Consider the following 22,297-nt stretch of genomic DNA (forward strand, 5'->3'; position numbering starts at 1 on the left):
CTGCCTCACTCCTCCACAACCAGTGGAGCCTAGTTGTTCTCCACCCTTCCAGCACATGCCTTCATCCTGCAGCAAAGCCCCACCATGCTGCCACCATTACCTGGCTCACCTCCCACTTTCTGGCCTCAAAACCTTCAGCAAGACAACAGTCTCTCCAGATGCCTTATTAATCAAGGGAAAGGAGGAAAGAAAAAGAGGGGAAATAATCAGTGACTTGGGAAGAAAGAAGAGGTCCAGCAGCTGAAAGCTCAACTAGGACTTAAAGAAGATCTTCAGTGTAGGCAGAAGAAGCATGAGGCGAAGTTTGATGGGAAAAGGAAGTGCAGTGCAGTGTGTGTGGCAATGGAGATATTAAAGCAGTGACAGTGGTTAAGTGTTGCTGTGAGGAGCCATCAGGAGAAAGAGCAGTACCTAATCAGGCAAGTGGGGCAGAGGACAAGTGACAGCAGCTCTCAAGGCTGGTGAAAACTTACAGGAGGAAGACAGAAAAAAATAAGGAAGTGTTAAGCTGAGTTGAAAGCAGGTGAGTGGAGGATTCCACCCACAGGTCAGAGTGAGTGAGAAAGGGTTGCTAGCTGGGAGCTACCAAAACCTGTCCCATCAGGAGTCTGCTAAGCAAGATCCCTAGGAAAGCAAGCAGCACAGCTGCCCTGGGGCAGGGATAGCTCCTCTGAGATCAAGCAGAGACAGGTGGCCAGCACGGTCCTGAGCCAACTCACAGGTTCTCCGTGGTGTTGAAGAGCAGCAGGGAGCTGAGGGAGCTGATGTTCCTTGGGAGGCTGCCAAGACCTTCTTCTGCATCATCTTCCTGGTGAATTTTGGTGTTCACACACACAGGGAAGTACTTGAGCTTCTCCTGCAAGAAGTCAGATAATGGGTAGCAAAACACTAAAAAAAAGCCAGTGGGACAGCTCTCCCCAGCCACCAAAACCCACACTGCTGTTTCTACTACCAAGTCTGGGAATCCTACTTCTCCGTCTCTATCTCCCTTTGACCAAGAAAGTACATGGACAACACTGCAACCCCAGGTGATGAATCTCATCTGTTCAGGCCCACGGAATATGTTTTTGGTGCCACAGATGGGTTATGCTGTTGGTGTTTCAGTGGCAAGAATCCATCAAAATAAAACAGCCATTTGGGTTCTTATAACCAGAGGGAGGGATTTAGCATCTCTATCTGAACTAGGCATTTGCTATAGTGTCTCCAGCTGGGAGATACCAGACATTTTCATGCAAGCAAAACCCCCAAACATCTCTGTTACCTCCCCTCTTCTGCCCTCATCTGATGTTTTAGGAGAGGTGATCCCACTGGTGGGGTATGCAGAGAAGGCAAAGGAAGGTTAGGGAAAAATTGCATGCCTTCACTAGGCAAGAGATCAGGCAGAAAGGAGTGTGCAGGGTGGAACGTGCCAGATGGTTTTGCAAAGCCTGAGGGATTTGCAGGAGTTTTCAACACTAATGAACTGAAATCTCCTCTCTCTTGATTCTAAAACTTCATGCATAATATATAGAACTCCCTTTAGAAAAGAACTTATTGCATCTGAACTGCTTGACTTTTATAGAGCACAGGAATTGCCATCCCAGATCAGACCAGCGTTTCAGCTAGCATGACAGCATCCACTGCCAGATGCTCTGGGGGGATGATGTTCAGTGACCACAACACACTGCTGCATGCACAGCACTACAGAGAGAAAAGGAATTTGTCCCTGAACCCAGAGAAAGCCTATGAAACAGCAAACTCTCATCCTAGACCCCTCCCCATATCCCTCCTCAGCACCTTCACAACTCTTTCTTCAGTCAAACTGGGACAAGCAGCAGCTTCACGGCTACATGCTGATACAGCTCCCAGTGCTGCCCACAGCTTTCTACTGCCTCACTATTTCCAGCATCACCAGATGTACTTTGTACTTGCAGGGGGGAATTGGAGACCATTGCTGGTTCAGTTTTAAGACTGCAGCTCAGCAACATAAGCAATTTCCACTGATGGAAATTTCAGGTTTGAATTGGGTAGTCAGAAATACTGGGAAATGGCTTAGTCACAGCTCAGCAAATCCACTACATGTATGGTGCTCTGAGTCTACAAATGCTGTGGGAAAAGGCTGGGAGGTTTTGATTTTTGTTTCCTCCAAATAACAGATTCCAACTTGTAAAAAATACACTGAAATAAACACCTTGCATTTCTGCAGCAGCAAATAGGCAAAAATACATGAGTAAATTGTTATTTAGAGACTCTAGAATCAGAGATTCAGAAATAAAGGTTCTTTTTGATCATTAATATTCATTTTGCAGCGTTTAATTTTTTAAGCATGAGGGAGTACTGACGTTTCTGCAGACTGTTCACACACACTTAGCCCTCGAGTCAAATATATATTTTTTTTACTTCTCTCTTTGTAGATTTCAATTAGCACTGGAAGGCTGTGTATCACTTTAAGGGTGGAGCGAGAAACCAACCATTACCTACGTTTACTTATAAGTCTAATCTAAGGCAGTTATAAAAGCACCAAGTGTATTACTCTGAAATGTAAATCCTTTTAATTTAAATGCCACTAAAGTGCAAGCCTTAAAATATCTAGATCTGTTTTGATATTTAGAATAGGTACCTGTCATCAATAATATCCTGCAACTGTGAACTCTTCAAGTTGACGCATCATTTAAGAATGAGTTTTCTTAAAGTGACAGGAAGACCATAAGCCAAAGGTTCAGCAGCCTCAACACACTGAAGTCGTGGAGTGTGCTTGAATGCTTCAACACCTGAACGTGGTGATTTGGCACCTAGCAGGATCATGTGTGGCGCACTTCCAGACACTTTTCTCCCTAAGAGCCTATGATTAACAATATATAAGTCAGACTGGTTCTTAGGTTTAATTAACACGCAATCTTATGATGGGAATTGGGGTGATGCATCCGAAACCCCCTTCTCTCTCATGCTAATGGAAGCTAGCTGGAAATGCAGTTAAAGGTTAGGAAGTGCCTGCCTCCACTTATGGTGGACTCTGCAGAGCTCACAGGGCAGCTCAGGTTACTGACACTGCTGAAGTCTAATGAGGTATCTCCAGTAGCCTGCAACTTTCACTCAGACCTCTCCCCGGCCCAGATGGACCATGTTTCCCACAGTCCAGTGGAAAACCCTGATTTCCAGCATCTGGAAGGGTACCTCAGCACTCAGCTGACATCCCACACACAAAGGCAGTGCCCAGCACCTCAGAAGCCCTAAAAGCCTGCAGCCAGATCACATTTAACGGTGCCTAGCTGCTAACACAGCCATGTGCAAAGCAAGTGCAAGGCTTAACACAAGGACCCCATCTCCAGTGTTCTTATCTGTCAGCACTTATGTTACCAACCTATGCCTCTGTCCTCTCACCAGCTGAGTCTTCATTTGCTTGTGGAATGGAGGGCAAAAGAGAATTTCCCAGAAGGGAAGCATTTTTAAAATAAAATTGCAGAACGACATACAGTTCTAACTCAAATGCTTTTGCCCCAGAGCACAAACCCTAAGCACTCAGCACAGGCTGCCATTACTTACCCTCAAAATGACAGGAGCAGAGCTTGCTTTCCTGGCAGGGTGTGAGTGTGTGTGCGTGTGTGTGAAGTTAGCAAAGGCCACTGTGACTGCTCCCAGCAAAGAGGCCCTCATTAGAAGTGAAAACAGGCAGTGAGCCTCTGCTGAAAGCCCTGAATAATTGAGGAGGGTATAAATGCAAACATTAGACTTTTCTCTGTCACATTTCATTACTGCAAGGCACATCAGGCTCATGCTCAGCTGTGGATAAGAAGGCCCTGTCCCCCTGGATGGTGTTCGGACCACACTGAGCCCCGCTGCACAGCAGCTGCCACTCCTGCAGGTCCTTCTATCTTTCATAAGCCAGTTGTCAGCACAGCACTGTCCTACCCCACAAAAGAGTTTTGGTTGACAAAGCCGGAGGCCCTTCCAAAAAAGAAATAGTCCAAAGGGAGAACTGAGTCACAGGAGGAGGGAAGAAGCACAAACACCCAATGGGGTCTGCAAAAGTCCCTGTGGTGATGGCAGCCTTGATCATGGAGAGCAGAACTCTGCAGTGGAACAGAGACTGCCTGAGCGGGGGGAAGGGTGGCACTGCAGGTGAGTGACATAGGCTGCAAAGAAGAGCATGCAGAGCTTACCAGCAGGCAAGTCGAATGGGCACGCCATCTGCTCTTTGTGGGACGTTGCCTCTACCAGTTGATTGTCTTTTCAGTCACCTCCCTGTGTGAGGGGCTGTACATCAGCACCCCTCCCTTGCTGATGCCTGTGTACCTCTGCTCCCTGCAGGCTGTCTGATGGGATGGGGCCATCAGATAGCCAGCACAACAGAAGTTGGCTTGCCCCAGCTGGCCGACAACAGGTCCCATGCAGCTGTGCCCTGGGCTACTGCCAGGCCTTGAAGGATGTACAAACCCTGCTCAAGTGTGCCAGCTGTCCATTTGGCCAGCAACTCCATTTCCCGATCTGGCTGAAATATTCATAACTACCTCACTGTACAGAGACCTCAACTCCATTAAAACTCAGGAAGGTTTAGTGTGATAAAACATTCAGTGGCAGGTTTATTTTTGGGCCAAGGCATACAAAGATGTGGAAGCAAGTCTCTTAAGGCGAAGAGAGCAAGGAAGCTGACAGTTTGAACCCTGACCTGCCAGAAAGAGCACATCTGCTACTCCTGGCACAGCACACATGCAGTAACCTTTACAGATACCAACTTGTCCTCTCTTTTTTCCAGTCCAGGCAAGGAGACTTTGACACAAACTGTTGGAGTGTTCCTTCACATCAAACCTATCACTTCTCAGACCATCCTAAGAAGCATCGCCCCGTCACTCAGTACACAAACAAGGAAGGAAATCAACAACACCACCTCCCTCAACACTACCTGCTGCAGACAACAGCTGTTCAGGTCCCCACCTATACCTGAAACTCTGGTGTACTTCATCAAGGAGACTTCTCTTTTCTTGTTCATCTCACAGTCTTTCCTCCTCCTTACCTGCAAGGATTTTTCATCCAGCATTCGGTGCTTGCTCTGGATCTTGTGTCTTGGCCATTTCTGTTTAGCTGGGTCTTCTGCACCAGCAAAAATTGAACAGTACTCCTGCAGCCGTTCAGGGGCAGGATACTTGGCACTGGAAAATACCTGAGGAGAGACAAGGAGGGATTTCAAAATCCCAGCAACTAAGCAATCTTCTGCTGCAGAAACACGTGGAGTAGATTAAGGCGCATGATCTGTGCTGCCTGTGGGAATGGAGAGCGTTGGAGTTAACAGGCTCCTAAGGTCTATTTCTACAGAAACCACCATGAGGGCCATCAATTTTGAAAGTTGAAGTGCCAAAAATTCCCTCTCTCTGTAAGAAACAGGAGGCAGAAAGGCTTCCGAAGTGCAGGAAGGGAGCTGGAAAAATTGTATTAAATACAGCAGGAACGGTAAAAGAAAGACTTCCACCAGTTTTATACAGCTCACACAGATAAACTGGAGGGGAGGCTCTCTATCAGCAGCTTCTATTCAATGCATGATTGTAAGAACATGAAATGAGAGGGTGTTGGGCATAGTGAAACACAAAGCTGTTTTATTTCAAAGGTAGTAGCTAAGGCAACAACGTATATAGGCCTTGTATGGCCAGGAGCTGCGTAGTCCATGGGTTTAAGAATCATTAACTGGCCTTGTCAGAAGGGGGATTCTCATCATAACTCCTGCTCAGCAGCAATGCACAGAGAAGTGGATGGGTAGCATCTGTTTTTCTGCAGAGCTTGCTTCAGGGGTAAAGATAGAAGGTGGAAAGAAGGAGGGAGGCCATACAGCCTTCATTGGAGTCACTACCTTAATAGCCTTCTTGCTGCCCTTGATCTTCTCAATCTTTGCTTGTGCGAGCGTGACTCTCTCACTGATTGCCTGAAGCTGTGCCCGGCTGGTTTCCACCCGCTGAGAGATCCTAAGGAACAAGGACATTGCTTAAGGATAAGAATCCAAAGCCAGAGATTTTTTGGCAAGAGCCAATGGCCACACCAAGGGGAAGGATATGAATCTCAGTGATCTGGGTTGTTTCACAAGGCGAGATACTCTTGGGTCAGATACTCTTGTCTTGGTCCCATTAAGAGTTTCTCATGTGCTCCAACACAAAACAAGACAAGTCTGTGACTTTCTGTGCAACATTCTCCTCACACAGCACAGTCAGATGAAGAACTGACTGCAGAAAACCCCATGCCTTATTGCAGATACACCTAATAAGAAAGCCACAGTCAGTTATCAACAGACAACAACCTTCTCAGAAGAGACACTCCTCCTCTGTGCATAACTACGAGGTGCAGCCCCACTTCAAGCTCAAATGCTAACAATTATTCTGAAACTTCATCCCTTTAGCAAAACCAGCACAGAATATTTTTGTGACCACACAATCTTTCAGGAGACATAGTACTTCATTTCAGCATTGTTTTGTAGCAACGAGTTCCAGCAGATCATTTTGTTCCTGGAAAAATCAATCTCAGTCTTATCTTTAAATTCCACCCCCAAGTTCCCCTTTGCATGTAAGCAGAGAACTCCTATGCTCTTTTTTTCGTTCTGTCTGTATAATTCCTTTCAGTAACAAAGGTGACATTAGCACTTTCCAACTCTACCAAAGCTGTCTTTTCAAGTATTTTCACGTGGTGCAATGCACTCTCTCAGTACAAAAATGGACTCCACTAAAGGCTCCTGCTGGCTGCAGCTACAGAAAAAACAAAAGTATGAGCAGCCAGCTCACCTTCTTTCATTCTGAAAGACCCCCATTTCTTTCTCTAGCCAGCTTTAAGTGTTTCTGCTTGCTTATAACCATGCACCCCTCTTTCTGAAGTCCTGAAAACCCTTTCTTGTGCACAGGGCAGGAGAGCACACAGCCTATTCTACTCTTTTTGGAGCGGGAGATGAGCAAAACTGAACCTCACGAGATCCCGCTTCTCAGTAGCATCCTCCACTTCTCCATCCTTTTACTTTAAATACAGCCTAACAGCTTGTATTTTGTACCAACACTAAATGCAAATCTGTTCATGGTTTCCTTCCCACACCCTCCTGCCGTCTCAGTGGAGGAAGTCCACATCGTTTATATACTTGATAGTTCTCAGAGTAGCTTATGTTGTTCCTTTCAGCCTGCATTTCCTAGCACCTGTCTGCAGCAAATTCCATGTGTCACAGGGCTGTCCCATTGCCTTGTTTTGTTAAAGCATGAGACGCTTCCCAAGGACCTAAATCTTTTCTAACTGTTCTTTCCAGCCAATTTTCCCACCTCACAGTTTGCTTCTTTTGCACGTTTCATAATCGTATTGATTGACCTCATTCCCAGCACCTGCCTATTTTTACTTCCTCCAAAGATGAAAAAAATTGGTTATTTATTTCTGCTTTGCCTCGCCTCTCTCCCTCATATCAATGATGTAATTTTCCCTCTCACCTGTGAGTAGACCTCTGTCCTAAAAGAACTTAGCAAAGCCTCCTCCAAGCTCAAAGTAAAGAGAAAATGTCAAACACTTTTAGTCAGCACTCTGCTAACTCCCAGACCCAGGTCTCAGGGGTCAACAAGGTATACCTTTCTCTTTCAAAAGGAAACATTAAGCAAATACTCATGAAAGCTCAGTCCTGAAAACCAGTACCCATTCTCCACTCTATTACTCCAGAATGCAAGTAGGCCAAATGAGGAGGCAATTTCTTCTCTCACTACCTGCCCTGCCACTCCTTCCCCAGGTATCACCTCTTCCTTTCCCTTCCCAAGGAACTCAACTACAGCTTCATCCTTCCCTTCTAAACCCAGAGTGTTTAATTAAGAGTGACTGCAGTCAGCCATAGAATGGCACTGTCAGCCAGACTGCCTGCTCCCTGCACAAACAAGGGAAGCTGCCCAGTGCCAGCTCAGGTGTTTCAAATCACTTTGGCTGCTCCCAGAAGCACCCTGTGATCTGTGATTTCTCCTACGATCTCTGCTCTAGGATTTGCCAGTCTGACATTAGTACACCTGCCAAAAACCTTCACCCGAGATTCACCTTCATAGAATACAACACAGAAGGAATACACACCAGAATTGCTTTATTTCTTGCTGACCAAGGTAACCACCACAAAATGATTAAACACTCTCAATCCAACTAATCCATGAAATTCCATCACATGCACAGGTTTCTAGGAATGTATGACTGTTACGTGTGCACAGTTCAGGTTACAGTCAAAGTGGTGTTTGAAAAGACAAGAAACATGAAGGGCTGGAGGGCTGTGTACCCAAGGATTTACAGGGCAAAGCCTTTGAAGCAGGGCTGTATTTGGACTTCAGTCTCCATTTAGGAAGGACTGAGTTACCAAGTGCTGTTCATATGAAAGGCAACGGCAGGATGGACAAGAAGGGTGAATGTTAATAAAATGGTTTGTCACTGCCCCTTAGAATCCTGTTTCCAGGCAGCTGAGAACACCACCACCATCTGAAGCTACCCTGTGCCCATCTTATTAGTCACTGCTATGTTACTTTGCTCTCAGTACTCTTTTCTGCTTCAGGAGCTCCTGTAGTTAGATTCAATGCGACTTCAGAGCTGCAGAGAAGCAGGAGGTGCACAGGGACAGCCCTCCTCTGCATTGGGGACAAGGGAAAAGGAGAAAGAATATATTCACCTGCCTTCAAAACCCAGGCACAGAGCCAAGCCAACCTTCCCGTCCCAGTGCTTTTCTTTGGGGAAGTAATACATGTGGCAGATTAAATCTATCTAGTGGATTATCTCTTAATCCACAGAGACTTTTATTTTTATCTATGCAGATATTAAAGCCAATCTTTCAGCTGCTTTGACTCAAGCTTTCACATCCTCCATCCCTCTAAAATCTTTATACTGTCAATCCCCACGCACCCCTCACCTTCAGCTGAGGGCTCCCTTCTCCTAAAGCCTGACCTTGCTGCATCATGTTCTTCCCCATTTTAGAGATGACTCCCTCTAAGCACTCACAGCAGTTCTCAGGAATATCCTCCCCCTCTCCTCACTGCTGCCCTGACAGGCTGTGCATCTTCTAGTCCATCTGCAGCCATGGAGTTTATCATTTCCTATTATCTCCTTATAACTTCTCTGATAATCCTCATATTCAGGCAGCTACAGAGAAATCTCCTCTGCTTCATCTGTGCCTGCTCAGAGGGGAAAGATTATTATTCTCTTACTCCCACGGGAAAAAGACACGAAGCATTTGGGATTTGGCATGAAAGACACATGATGCTTCCTGTCAATTACCTGCTGTGGTAATAACCACATATTCCCTCTTAGTCTCCAAGCACTCCAAAGTGCCAAGTTAAAATTGAGATTTTTATCATCTATATTTGCTTGGGATCAGACAGCATCAGAAAAAAAAAAAAAAAAAAAAAAATTAAAATCAGAGCAGGTTTGAAGGTAGGCTGACAGGTTACCAGAAAGGTGACTGAACAAAGCAGCTTGAGGAAAGACAGAACTGAGCTGGAGGGAAGTATCACAGCAGAAGGAGGCCCTTTGCTGTCCACGTTCAGCACACACATCACCCAAAAGTGACAGGGACGACAAAACTTGGGACACAGGAGAGAGAAGAGGCGAACTCCACATCAAGGTGAATGAGAAAGGTGAGCCAGCAGAGCCTGGGAGCAAACCTCTCTGGAATACCAAAGAACTTCAATTTCATGTCTGAAGTACAAAAGTAAGTGATCAACCAAGGAGAAAGAACATTACAGAGCAGAATGAGAAACGAAGTTGCACAGGAGGATAAGGCATCCAAAGTATTAAATAACTCTTTTTTTCTTAAATGAGGTCTGTTCACACCACAGCAAGTCAGACTTCTGGTCTCCTCCCAGCCCGGGCTCCAGTCCTGAGAGATAGCAGGGAGATGCTTGGCATTGTTATTCTAAACCTCTAGGTACACACTGTAAATTTGTTCTATAAACCCCTGGCTTTTTGCCTAGAAGTCAAGCTGCTTTTTTTTTTTTTTTTTCTCCCCCCTAACAAAGAGTGGCTTTATTAAATTCCTCCCTTAGTGCAGGAGGTGTGAATCACAAGGGACAGCATTTATGGTTCTTGAAACTTAGTACATCCCCAGACTCTACAAGAAGCCTGGTGCTGAAACAGGGTAACGGTGAAGAATAACACTGTTGGCTGCCACGTATCCAAATTACTGGTAATAAAACCAGCAGGGTACCACAGCTGACCAATGATATACCATCAGACCTCTAGGAAAAGGTTCAATGGGCTTCCAAAAGGCTGGCAAAGGAGGAGAGACCATGTGCAGCCCAGGGAAAGGAATACATTGTTCCATGATGAAAGCAGAGCAAGGTGGTGCTCAGACACCAGGTATCCATCTTTCCATTCATGCTGGAGAGCCCACTTTTCCCTGGGTCCCAGAAACTATGTCATCATTCTCTTCTACTACTATGGTATGCTGTGGCAAAGAGTAACTGTAACTTCCAATTTGTGTAAGAATCTCTTTGGAAGAAGGCCACCTCTCCTCAGGTTGCTACAGTGATTAATATCACCCTAGTACCCATCACTAAGGGCTTGGGTGCAGAGTCCACTAAGGCCTAAGCAAGCCAAGAAAGCTAGGCTAGAATACCTTAGTGCATCCTGGCTGGCTAACAAAGAATCATGTTTTATAATGCACTAGAGCATTCTTTACAAACAGCCTTACTGCAACAACCAGCACAGCCAGAAACGGACTGTGAGAAGCTGGAGTTCCCCTCTCACCACTCCCACAGAATGACTCTACCCAGCAGCCAGCAACACTGCAGTACTGAGACTGAGAGGGCAAGAGAATAGCCACTAAAACGTTTACTGTTTACAGCAATCCAGGGAAGCGTTCAAAGCCAGCTCACAGTGTCAGTTCACCTCAAAAGTTGGGAAGGCAAAAAGCAAAAATGGATGCTTTTACAGAAAGCCAAACACATTCAGCCACTCAAAGAAAGATCAACTTGTTTGCTTTCTGCTCTTCTCTCTCCTTCATATTTAAGCGGTTTTTAAAGTCTTATTTCATGTCTGAGTAAGTGTAATCAGAAGCTGTCATCATACATCGTCTCTGGCAGAAAGAAATCCCAAGTGAGACAGTGCAATCAATGTTCCTTCCTCCATTAAGGGTTTGGGTATTATACTAATTAATGTTTATCACACTTTGATTGCTCCTTAAGCCTGATTTGCAGGTGTTCCAGCATTCGCATATTGCCCCACTCCCACAATGCCAAACAGCTCTGCAGCCTGGAGGGTGATGAAGGTTGTCAGGTTACCCTCAGCATGATCCACTCTGCATCACTCTTCAGAGGTCATATTCTCACCCAAAAGGAGCTTCACAAGGTGAAGCAAGAACTTAATTCACTGGAAATTAAGTTTACACAGAAATGGAAACTGTTATAAATTTTGATCTGTCAATGCAGCACCCGTTCCACTGCAACACTGTTCTCCTCTCCAGAACAGCCTTCTCTTTTTCTTAAAGGCCACAGACAAGTTCTTAACCTTCCAGCCTCCCATCCTGGGCTGATCTCAAGGTGTACAGCCTTTCTTTTCTTTAAAATAAATACATACTGAGTTGAAAGATCACATTTGCGTTTGCAGGTAAATCACATAAGTAGGTCTGTTAGTTTAATTACACAAGCTGCTTTTTGGTCAAACTGCTTTTTCCACATGTTAGGATGTATAACCACAACAGGTTCTACCCTCACAGTGATAATTGTTGGGAAGGACTGTCTGAAGTAAGAATCAGGAAAAAAGAATGGTTCCTTCTACTAGTTCTGCTGGAGTCTTATAAGTCCTCCACTGGCTCTATGGGATCAAATACTGAATAACACCATGGAGCTGTTTTCCAGATGGCAGCTACAGAAATTGTCTTGAAATACCAGGCAGAAGATGCTTTCAGTAGTGTAACTGGTTTGTTAGCTATACAGTCTTCACTCCTCCCTGCAAATTTCTCATGAATGTTTACTCACTGAAGTTCAATCTTTTTAGTAATAGCCTTAAGTGTTGTTGTTGTTGTTGTTGTTGTTTTTTTTTTGGTTGATTTGGTTTGTGTTTTTTTAAATCACTACTGAAAGGAAGGTTGCTTTTTGTTTGGATAGAATTTTATGAGACTGTCAAAAGGAAAACACTGAATTTTGTTTCCACATTGCTTGAAGTTACACATCATATTTGGCAAATAGCTTGAGAAGATGTTTTGGCACCTTGTAATATTAAATTAATCAACTATGCACACAAACATTAGGTTTCTTTTGCTTCTTTCTCTCACTAAAACTCCCTTTTTAGAATGGCCATAGATCTTTTCTGTTCTCACAGATCAGAAATTATGCATCACCACACAGAATCACAGGAAACTTCAGCATGGAATCCAGGTGACTGTGTGGTAAACAGTAGCTTTCAGCTTTTTCTGGATCATTGAGTGTCAAAGGAGCTCCTTTGCACTGTATCTGATTCTACACAAACAATTTCATTATGCCCTTCACTCTTAATCAGGATTTCACTCCACTTTTCCTGTCAGCAGTAGTCAGAGAAAACAGATCACTCCAGATCTAAATATCTTATGCGTGCCTTTTCCCAAGTGGGGTTGTGAGAGAAAAATGCATGAGCCACCAGCCCAAACTGGCTGAAGAAGATCAAGAAGTTCCTTTTTATTCCCAGCTTTTGCAGATAGCACCTAAGCTATCTTTTGAATAAGTTTCAAATCAGTGTTCCTGACCAAGGTAATCAACATCCAGCTGTGCAACGATGATTAGAACTGATTTAGTAAAAATCCCTGCAGGTTCTACTACACGGGCTGCACTGATGTAAAGGTGTTGTATTGGGCTTACCTGGCAAGGTTTTGGTAGCAGGGGCCTGCAGGATGGCTTCTGCGAGCAGCCCAGCACTGCCTCATGTCAGATCAGAGCTGCCCCAAAAGGCACCCACTGCTGCTAGACCTGAGACATGAGCACTGCTGGGTGTGCTCTGGGACAGCAGATTTAAGGAAGGGGAAAATCTGCTGCACAACAGGAACTATGGGAGAAGAGTGCAGAAATTTGAGAGAAACAGTGGGCACTGGGGGCAGTGCAGGAAGGCAGAAGTGCTCCAGGCGCAGAGCAGACACTCCCTGTAGCCTGAGGAGATGCCCACGAAGGAGCAGGCTGTCCCCCTGCAGCCCATGGGCACTACGTGCAGCCATAGAGGAGCCCATGGTGCAGCAGCAGATGAGGCTTGAAGGAGCTGCAGTCCATGGGGAGCACCTGCAGGAGAAGCCTGGGTCTGTCAGAGGACAGCCCGTGGGGGAGCAGGGGTGGAGAGTGACCACGACAGAGCAGCAGAGACTTATGAACTGATGGACTGGTGTTATGGACTGACCATAGCCCCTCATTGCTTCTGTTCAACAACGATACTTCTCACCATTCTGTGACAACCAATGCTGACTCACAAGATTCCCCTCCAAATTGTCTTACAAAGAAAATAAGCCCAACAACGTTAGAATTGCTTTCTCAGAAATAGTTACCAGGTCTTTGCTAGTTAAGAAACCTCACTGCTAACTATACCTTTTCCCTTTCTCAACCATGCTTCCAATTCTAACTTCTCCTCATAACAGATCCCACTCTTTCAAAAAGGGTCTCTTTCTTTTAAAACATTTATTTCCTTATTTATTGCCAATGATGCTTTTCATTTCAAAATATTTGCACTTCAGAAACAGGATCTGTTTCATATTACTTCTTCATTTTCCTATAACCAATTGCATTCACACTTAAATCTCAAAAAGCACCTTCCACGATATGCCCATCGACAAGCTAATTTGAGCCTAAGTGCTTCACAAAATAAGAGTAACTTTTTATCATGTTTTTCATCCAACACCTTTCCTGAGTGATTAAAGTACTTCTAAGAGATTTCTGGTTACTTTTCCCCAAAAAACTTTGGGCCTTAGACAGAGGGCTTTTTGTAACTGAATTGAAAAGCAGAACCTCTCTGCTTTGTTTGACAGCTGCTCTATCATTTCAATGAAGCACTCTGTGGCATATCAGTGATCAGGTATCACCTTGAGAACAGTTCTAGACACATGATTTCATTTTCCTCAGTGTCCTTAAAGATTCATCTTCCCTAAATGGTGACTTGCAAACAGTCATTAAGAATGGAAATATTGCTTTTGCAGTAATACCAGAACAAATTCGTTATAGTATACTTTGTAATCCTCCTTCTTCACCATAAAACTTCCAGGACCATAAATTCATAGATTCTGCTAGTCTACTCTATTTGTAAAATACTAACACAGTAAATATTCTCACAGAGTAATACTTTCAGCAGCAACTAATCCCCTAATCCCCAGCTGACAAAGTAAGCATGAAGCATAATAAAAGGTATGATTTTGGCAATGGTTTGTTATTTATTTCATTTCCTAAATTGTCCATATGCTACAAAGAACAAAGAAAGTCCCGCCTAGTGCTCAGTAACCCAACAGGAGTTAGCTTCTCAAACTGCCTCTCAAAAAAGTAACATAGAAAAGTCCTGAGTTTGGTCTAGAACCAAAAAAAATCCAAGATGCCACTTTCAAAAGCACTGTTGTTGAAGCGAAGCCAAAGAAATCTAGTGACTGGGACAAAGCAACAGAAAGAACAAGAGATCTTTAGTTGGGTTTGAAGCCATACTGAAATGACTGGCATGCAACATACATTTAATTAATAACCAGAGAAGCTATTATTGCTGCGCTAACGCTAGGCTGAAGTGCAACAGCATTACCTTCTTTTCTACAAGTAATGTCCCGTCATGCCTCTTAGGCCCCTCAAGCATTTTCTTATGTTCAGCCTTGATGTAGATCTAAAATTAAATTCCTTAAAGTAAAATAAAACCATGTATTTGCCTTTTAAAATATGCATTAATCCAGAATAAGGATCATATTCTTGAATAAATTAAGAATGGCATTGAACTCAGAAGACACTACATTATCCTCCTGGGGTTTCTCTTTAACACACATTACTTCTGAATCCTTCATCCTCTCCTCTCCCTAATGGCAGAGCACAGTAGATTCCCTCAATAAATTGATTATTTGGAGGATTTACATTAACAAGTTCTTATTTCTCCTCTATTATCATCTGCAAATCGATCTGCTATCTCCAAAAGTGCTGTTCCCAACTGTCAGCTGCATTTACACCCAAACTCTAACCTACCCCATTCTGAAAAAGGCCACTGACAGCACCACAGCTAGTCAAAAAGAAGGACTGCTGAAAGAGAATTTAATCCGCCAGTCAAGTGTGAAGAACAGACCTTTGGCACTCCTGTTTCCTCCCCCAACTCTCTCCACAGTGCACACGCTACCATCTATAGAGGTGGGAGTCAGTAAAACACATTTCAAGCCTCTTGGTGTTATTTTCCAGACAGTTTTCTCCACACTAGATCCCCGATGGAAGTCATGCCTGTAAAACAAAGTGACTTGGTTGCATCTCTTCCTTCAGGGCTGACTGAATAGACAAAACTCATCCATAGGAAGAGAAAATGATTCCAACACATGTGTGAGAGTCCGGCATCTGAAGCTGGTTGAGAAGGTAGAGCTATCACTTTGTATAAGAAAAGAACAACATGACGATTGTGTCAGGAAGAGTGGGAGAATCAGACAATACTGCCATACCTGCAGGCTACAAAACAAGGAAAAAGGGAAAGATTATTATTTTTTTTTTTTTGCTGCAAAGCACACACTAACTTGTTAAGATCTGCTCTTTCTTGGTTATTTCCAGAGGGGAATAATAGTTACAGCCAGTAACAGTTTGAGGTAATAGTGGGAAGAATTGTCACATCATAGAATCACAGAATGGCCTGGGTTGAAAAGGACCACAGTGATCATCTAGTTCCAACCCCCTGCTATGTGCAGGGTCACCAACCACCAGACCAGGCTGCCCAGAGCCACATCCAGCCTGGCCTTGAATGCCTCCAGGGATGGGGCATCCACAGCCTCCTTGGGCAACCTGTTCCAGTGTGTCACCACCCTCTGTGTGGAAAAACTTCCTCCTAATATCTAACCTAAACCTCCTATCTCAGTTTAAAACCATTCCCCCTTGTCCTATCACTATCCACCCATGTAAACAGCTGTTCCCTCTCCTGTTTATGTGCTCCCTTCAGGTACTGGAAGGCTACAAAGAGGTCTCCCCAAAGCCTTCTCTTCTCCAAGATAAAGAAGCCCAGTTCCCTCAACCTTTCCTCACAGGAGAGGTGCTCCAGCCCTCTGATCATCTTAGTGATCCTACTCTGGATCCATTCCAAGAGCTCTGCATCTTTCTTATGCTGGGGGCCCCAGGCCTTGACACAGTACTGCAGATGGGGCCTCAAAAGAGCCAAGTAGAGGCGGACAATGCCTCTCTGGATGGAAAAGTTCCTGAGATCTTTTCCAAATCTCTGTTAACATCAACTTCTTGCCTTAGTAGTTTATAGACATAACTTATCATTGGACAAATCTCAGTCATTAAATATCCTATGAAATAGATCCAGTTCCTTCCAAACCACAACCATCCAGAGCATTTCAAGGAAAGGAAGCTCGCTTGTCTGCACAAACAGCAGTTTCAGAAGAGCAGAAGTTATGCTAGGGTCAGTCCTGGAGGAAGTTCTCAGGGCACAAGAACTGTGGAAAGGTATTAGGGAAGCATACTTAGCATTTGCACGCTAAGAGACTCCATCATGAGTGCTCTGCGTTAGTCAGTCAAGGGTACCACTGGGATGTCAGTACCATTTCTGCTCTCTGAGCAGCTCCACTGAATTCCTGAGAGAATAGCACCATAGACAGATCACCAGCATTTCAAACCCCTGTCTCCTTTATTTCTCAAAGGGCTCTTAGGTCTCTTCCTATGCATAAAAGCCTTTCGCTTTAGGGGTAAGTGTGAGATTATTTCTCACATACCTGTACAGCACTATGGATACAATATCACCACTATTATTTCTGGATTTGCTACTCTCAGGTTCTAGGATATTAGCATTTCCAGCCATTAACAACCTCACTGCGTTAACAAATCAGACTATTTCTGAACTCCATAAGCTTCTACAAGCATCTCTACAATTCCATGGTGTTTGGACTTCATGCTACCTTTTCATTCCAGAAAAAGTTTAGTAAGCAACAACATCAACAACAGAGAGCTATAAGCTCTTAGGTTTCCACTTCTCAAAATGGTTGAGAGAAGAGGAAATTATACCTCTATATATTTTTGTTACAGGACAGTTCACAAAAGTTTAAGCCAATTTATAGCTGTTAAGGTACACAAAATGACCCATCCTTCAACGTAGTCACAGCTCTCACCTCAAATTGACTGTGTTTTAAAATATTTGTTGAAAGAAAGCAAGATAATTACTTCCCACCTTCACAAATGAATTTAATGTTTCCTTCTTTTGGTCTTCCTGCCACAGCTTTTATTTCCGTAAATGATTTTGAAATTAGCTTTACCTGTTTTGTAAGATAGCGAAGAATAAACAATGGCAGCTACTACATGTGGCAACTCTCATGTTAAAATTATAACTCTTTAAAAATTGTAGAGAAGTTAAGCTGAGTTGTAGGGAATCTATAGATGGTAGTAAACTCATTTTAGCCTCCAGATATATAAAAACCCATTACAAACCAAAAGCAATAAAAGTTGAGTCAGAAATCCAATACAATCTGCATGTGATTGGGCTAAATGTTTATCTGATTCTCTTTACCACTTGTCTATTGTACTGCACATGCCATCTGTTTTGATCAAAGTGCCTCATTTTCCATTAGATATTCTACCACCAGGGAGGGCCCCTAGAATTATAGAGAGAATCCACTCAAGAGCTATGTTAAGTTTGTAATTATTGCCTGACTTCTTATTCAAAGTATCCTAGAGACCAAATTCAGGAGTGGGAAAACACTTTTGAAACTTTTGCATTTTTTTTTTTAAACTACTTACAGCAAACTGATATATCATCAGTTTAGTATGATTGCACCTAAGCCACTCTTTATTTTTAGTAACTGAGATTATAGCTAAGACTTGTGCTTCCTTTCGTGCTCCTTTCAGCCACTTCAGCAGCCTGGACACAATTTCCTTCATTTTGTTTTCAGATATAAAATGAAGCATTAAGAGCCCTTCTTCTCCAAAGAATGTTTTCTGTAGCTAATGCAAAGTCATCTCATGCTTTGAGAATGCTTTGCATTAATGCCTAGACTGAGCCTCTCAGTTATTCATTAAAACATACTTCTATTTGCACACTTACTATTAGGTGTGACAAGTTTAAATCTGCTTGGAGGAGAATATTGAGGGTGAAGCACTTCAATCATTTCTTTAAATTGCTCATTTTAAACTATGCTGCAGGCTTTGTTAGCATAAAGAAGGCTACAGCTTATCAGTTCAAGCTTGCCTTTCAATCTCTTAAAGCAGAACAGATTGATCAGTGTCTTTTTGGGGGAATGGGATTCAAAGATAAACAGACTGCTAGTGACAGAAACTGGTGTGGAAGAGCTGATGTTAGACTTAGAGCAGGGGCTTAAGTAACCATCACTACATTTCAATGACAATGCCATAAAAAGAACCTTGCAGAGTCAAATTTAGTATTCTGTTCTTCTCCTTCAAAAGACACATTTAATCTCTGGAAGTCCAAAAGACACAGATTTTCAGCACTTTGTGAAATGAGCAAGAATTCTGTCCATCATGTTTGTTTCATTTTTTATGGAAAGATCTTTTAAGGACTTAATACCATCCGGTCTCAACATTCCTATTACTCCATTTTCATTTCAAGCTGTGACAGCTGTAAATGTGCTCCCCACCTCGTCACCCCATAGAGTTGTCAAAGTATCTGAATGGAGTCCTGGTCTCATATCACATGAAGTTTTAAGCTTAGGGATTTTAGCAGCATTCAGAAAGTCTTCATCTGAACTCCTACAGAACATTTGCTATCCCTTCCCCCTCCTTGAGCAAACGAGATGGCTGCTATTGCTGGCTGCCACCAGCCATCCAGGCATGCTGAACTGGCCTTCTTATGTATCAACTCTTAAAGACTTTTCCAATAGCTCTGGAACATCTCTGAAGCTCCTCTTCATAAGCTTTCAAATTCAGCTTCTAGAAAAACACAAGAACTAAAACAACTGAGCAGTTTCTTACAAACAGCATGCTACATTTACAAAATTCCACATTAATTGGACAGGTCTCTACAACAATAATCAACATCTGCAGGCATCTTTCCTCTGTCTTCCCCAAGCTCCATGTCCCCATAACTGTAAACCATTCACCCACTCCTTTACGTCACCATTTTTGCTTTATCTTCATAACAATGAATAACTGCATCTAGGGCATTTCAGGAGACAGGTCTGAAACTAAACTGGACTAGCATCTTCTCTCAGATGGCCTCTGGGAAGCCTTCGAAGTATAATGGGGTGGCTTGTTGCTTTTACAAGGGTCTTGTCATTTTCAAATATTCAAGTTGGATATTAGGAAATATTTCTTCTCAGAAAGAGTGGTGCTGCAGTGGCACAGGCTGCCCAGGAAGGCGGTGGAGTCACCGTCCCTAGAGGTGTTCAAGAAACATGTGGATATGGCACTGAGGGATGTGGTCACTGAGTATATGGGGATGGGCTGACAGTTGGAGGATGATCTTAGAAGTCTTTTCCAACATTATTGACTCTATGAAAGTATCTGAAGGAAAAGTGACTCTCAGAGCTAGAGACTGTCTTCTGGTGTAAACACAGTGGAGCCTGCTTGACATCTCTCCTATTGGTAAAATCAAACCCATAAAGCCAGCAGAGGAATAAATGCAACATGGTGTTGAAGCTCTAAGACACAGTGTGTGGCAAAGGACACCACAGATCGTAGGAAGATTTGCAAATTTATATAACTGTTTAACTAATACATACATTTCAGAAACGCATTAGTTAATCCAAATCGAATGCTTCTAAGTCAAATACATTCTCACTTGAATCTCATTTGAGAGATATTTAGTCATTCATTTCCACTACTGATGATCCGGATTAATGACAGATAAATTTAAAAGAAGTGGGGGAACATATAAATGCACCTCACAATTAAGGTTTTGTCTGCGTTTTCTATTTCAATCCAGACTGACATGCAATCATTGTCAAAGCTCTGTCCAGGGCACACATCTCACAGAGAACTCCCTCTCTATATCTCAATGTTATTCCTGTCCCAAACTTTCCTTAGGGCTCTGCTGCCCGTGAGACATTTTACATACTGCACAACTTATGATTTGATTATAGGCAAAGGAGACCACAACCTTGATAATGACATTCCACACCAAGTAATTGTTTTCTTTCTACTGCTATCACAGTAAATGAGATAACTCGGATAGGCAATTTCCCACAAATCCGTTATACAAAAGTGTACGGTCTGAATAATGAGCTGACATATTAGAGGTTATTAACATCTCCTGGCAACAAAATCTCTCTCCAGAAACTGAGAAATCCCAAAGGGCAGGCCTGACTTACCAAGGGGCCATTTCAGAAAACTTAAACCCATTACTATTTTTAAGTACTTACCACAATAACATTTTTGTAAAAGAATAAAAATTCACAACACATGATTCCAACATAAGCTTTCACTCAGAAAACACTGGTAATAAACAAATAAATAGATGAGATACCGTTGATTAAATGAGTGTTAAAGTTGGTCATTCCTCCTACTGCGACCTATGTCAACAGCCGTCCATAGATGTCCAAGAGTTAAACTCATACAGATATTATGCCAGATTGGATCTGTTAGAATATTTATGTTTTTTCAGCAGTAATTATATGTATTAAAAATCTCAGTAGCTGCAGGCAATGAGTTTGGTCCTCTCTGCAATTTCCACTGCAGATTAATTACATGAATTCAGTTAACACATACAAAGTGGGAGCTTCCATTACTCCAAAACACAAACTCCAGAAAGTACAGAAAGTACACACAGCCTCTTAATCTCCTCACACATTGTGTGAGCACCGTGTGGACAGGACTTCCTAAGAGTCCTAACTAGACTGTTAACAGCAGTGACAGAAGACATCAATCTGTACTGCCTGGCAAATAAGAGCCTGCCTGGATCAGTGCTTTCCCCACGCAGAACGTGGTACTTTACTGTTCTCCACTCAAAGGACATAGGATGGGTCTCTGCTCCCATGGTTTAGGAACATGACCCAGAGGGATGCTGCCCTCTTATTGATTCCATCTCACAGCCCAGGTGCACTGTCAGCAAGGTACAGAGGTTTAATTTCTATGGGTTGCTGGATCTGCTTTCCAATGCCATCCCCAGTGCATCTCTGGGTCTTAGCTATAATTGACCCAACTTTTTGCACCTGTACATTCATTAAACTCTACAAAATAATGAACTTTCCCAAGTACCCCATTCACCACATAACTCGCCACAACTAAATCTAACAGCAAGTCAGTTTGTCTGAAAGCATTTTGAGAGATAACAGCTTGGTAGAAATTTCTCATGGTGATTTCCCAGAATAGTTTTCCTACAACCACAACAGTACCATAGCTGCCCTCAGTCGTTCACCAAATGAAGAGAGGATAAGTTCACCTTCCTTGCACAAATGCCCTTGATGGACATTTTCACTTGAAAAATTCATACCCATCTACCATGTCAGCAACAACTCAAAGCGGAAACTGTGATGAACTAACATGGATAAAATAATTGTGTGTGGAAAGATTCCTATTTCCACAGAAATTAAAGAAGATTCTTTCACCTCACCTTCCACAAATTACAGACTGGTTTGCCACTCTCAGAAGCACACTACCAACCCAACAGTTTCTACAAAACAGTACTACAAAGATGCAGATGTTCTGATGCTGAAGTAATGAGTTTGACACTCTCAGCTGAGACTGCCAGAACAAACAAGTTTCCTCTCTGTCAACATTGCAAGCATTTTGCAAATCAGAGCAGCCAACTTCCCCAGATAAGGCAGCTCCTTCCTGGAAATGGAAGATAGAGCTGCCTTATCTCAGGATAGGGAAGAAAAATGGTCACTCTTCACTAAAAGGCAAAGTTCTCACCTTGAAAGCTTTGCCCCTTGATTAGCATGGAACAACCAAGGTCTTGGAACTTTTAATCAGATGCCTGCGTAATTACTAAATCATTATTAATTATATCAGAGAGGTAAGACCTCAGAGGAAAGGCAAAGCAAACAAAAAGCCCAATGAAGCCTTCTTTGCTGTTGGAAAAAAATTGGTAATTAAAAGTCATGAGTGCACTGAAGAACGAGGGAACAGCATCGAAGTCACTGCTCAGGACTCAGAAGTGACTTGCATACAAAACAAGAGGCTTGCCTCCCTAGGGAAATTACAGGGCACTGTGTTGCAAAGCAGTGAGCTTAAAAAAAAAAAAAAAAAAAAGGGAACAGGGAGGGAGGGTTTGGAAGAGAAGGAAGAAACACTTCTGTATTATC

At 43.1% G+C, this 22,297-nt stretch overlaps 1 protein-coding gene across 2 annotated transcripts in view; it reads right to left on the reverse strand.

Moving 5' to 3' along the window:
- Positions 1-22,297, reverse strand: part of WASHC1 (WASH complex subunit 1) — a 40,270-nt gene that overhangs the window by 4,846 nt on the left and 13,127 nt on the right. For both annotated transcript variants that reach the window (XM_031589848.2, XM_090144921.1), the window contains exons 3-5: positions 5,819-5,930; positions 4,991-5,137; positions 720-856 (exon numbers count right to left, since the gene is read on the reverse strand). In XM_031589848.2, coding sequence (XP_031445708.2) covers positions 720-856; positions 4,991-5,137; positions 5,819-5,930 — 396 coding nt within the window. The remainder of the gene's footprint in view (positions 1-719; positions 857-4,990; positions 5,138-5,818; positions 5,931-22,297) is intronic.

The sequence above is a fragment of the Phasianus colchicus genome, chromosome 1, assembly GCF_987193195.1.
Source record: "Phasianus colchicus chromosome 1, bPhaCol1.hap1.1, whole genome shotgun sequence".
Lineage (NCBI taxonomy): Eukaryota > Metazoa > Chordata > Aves > Galliformes > Phasianidae > Phasianus > Phasianus colchicus.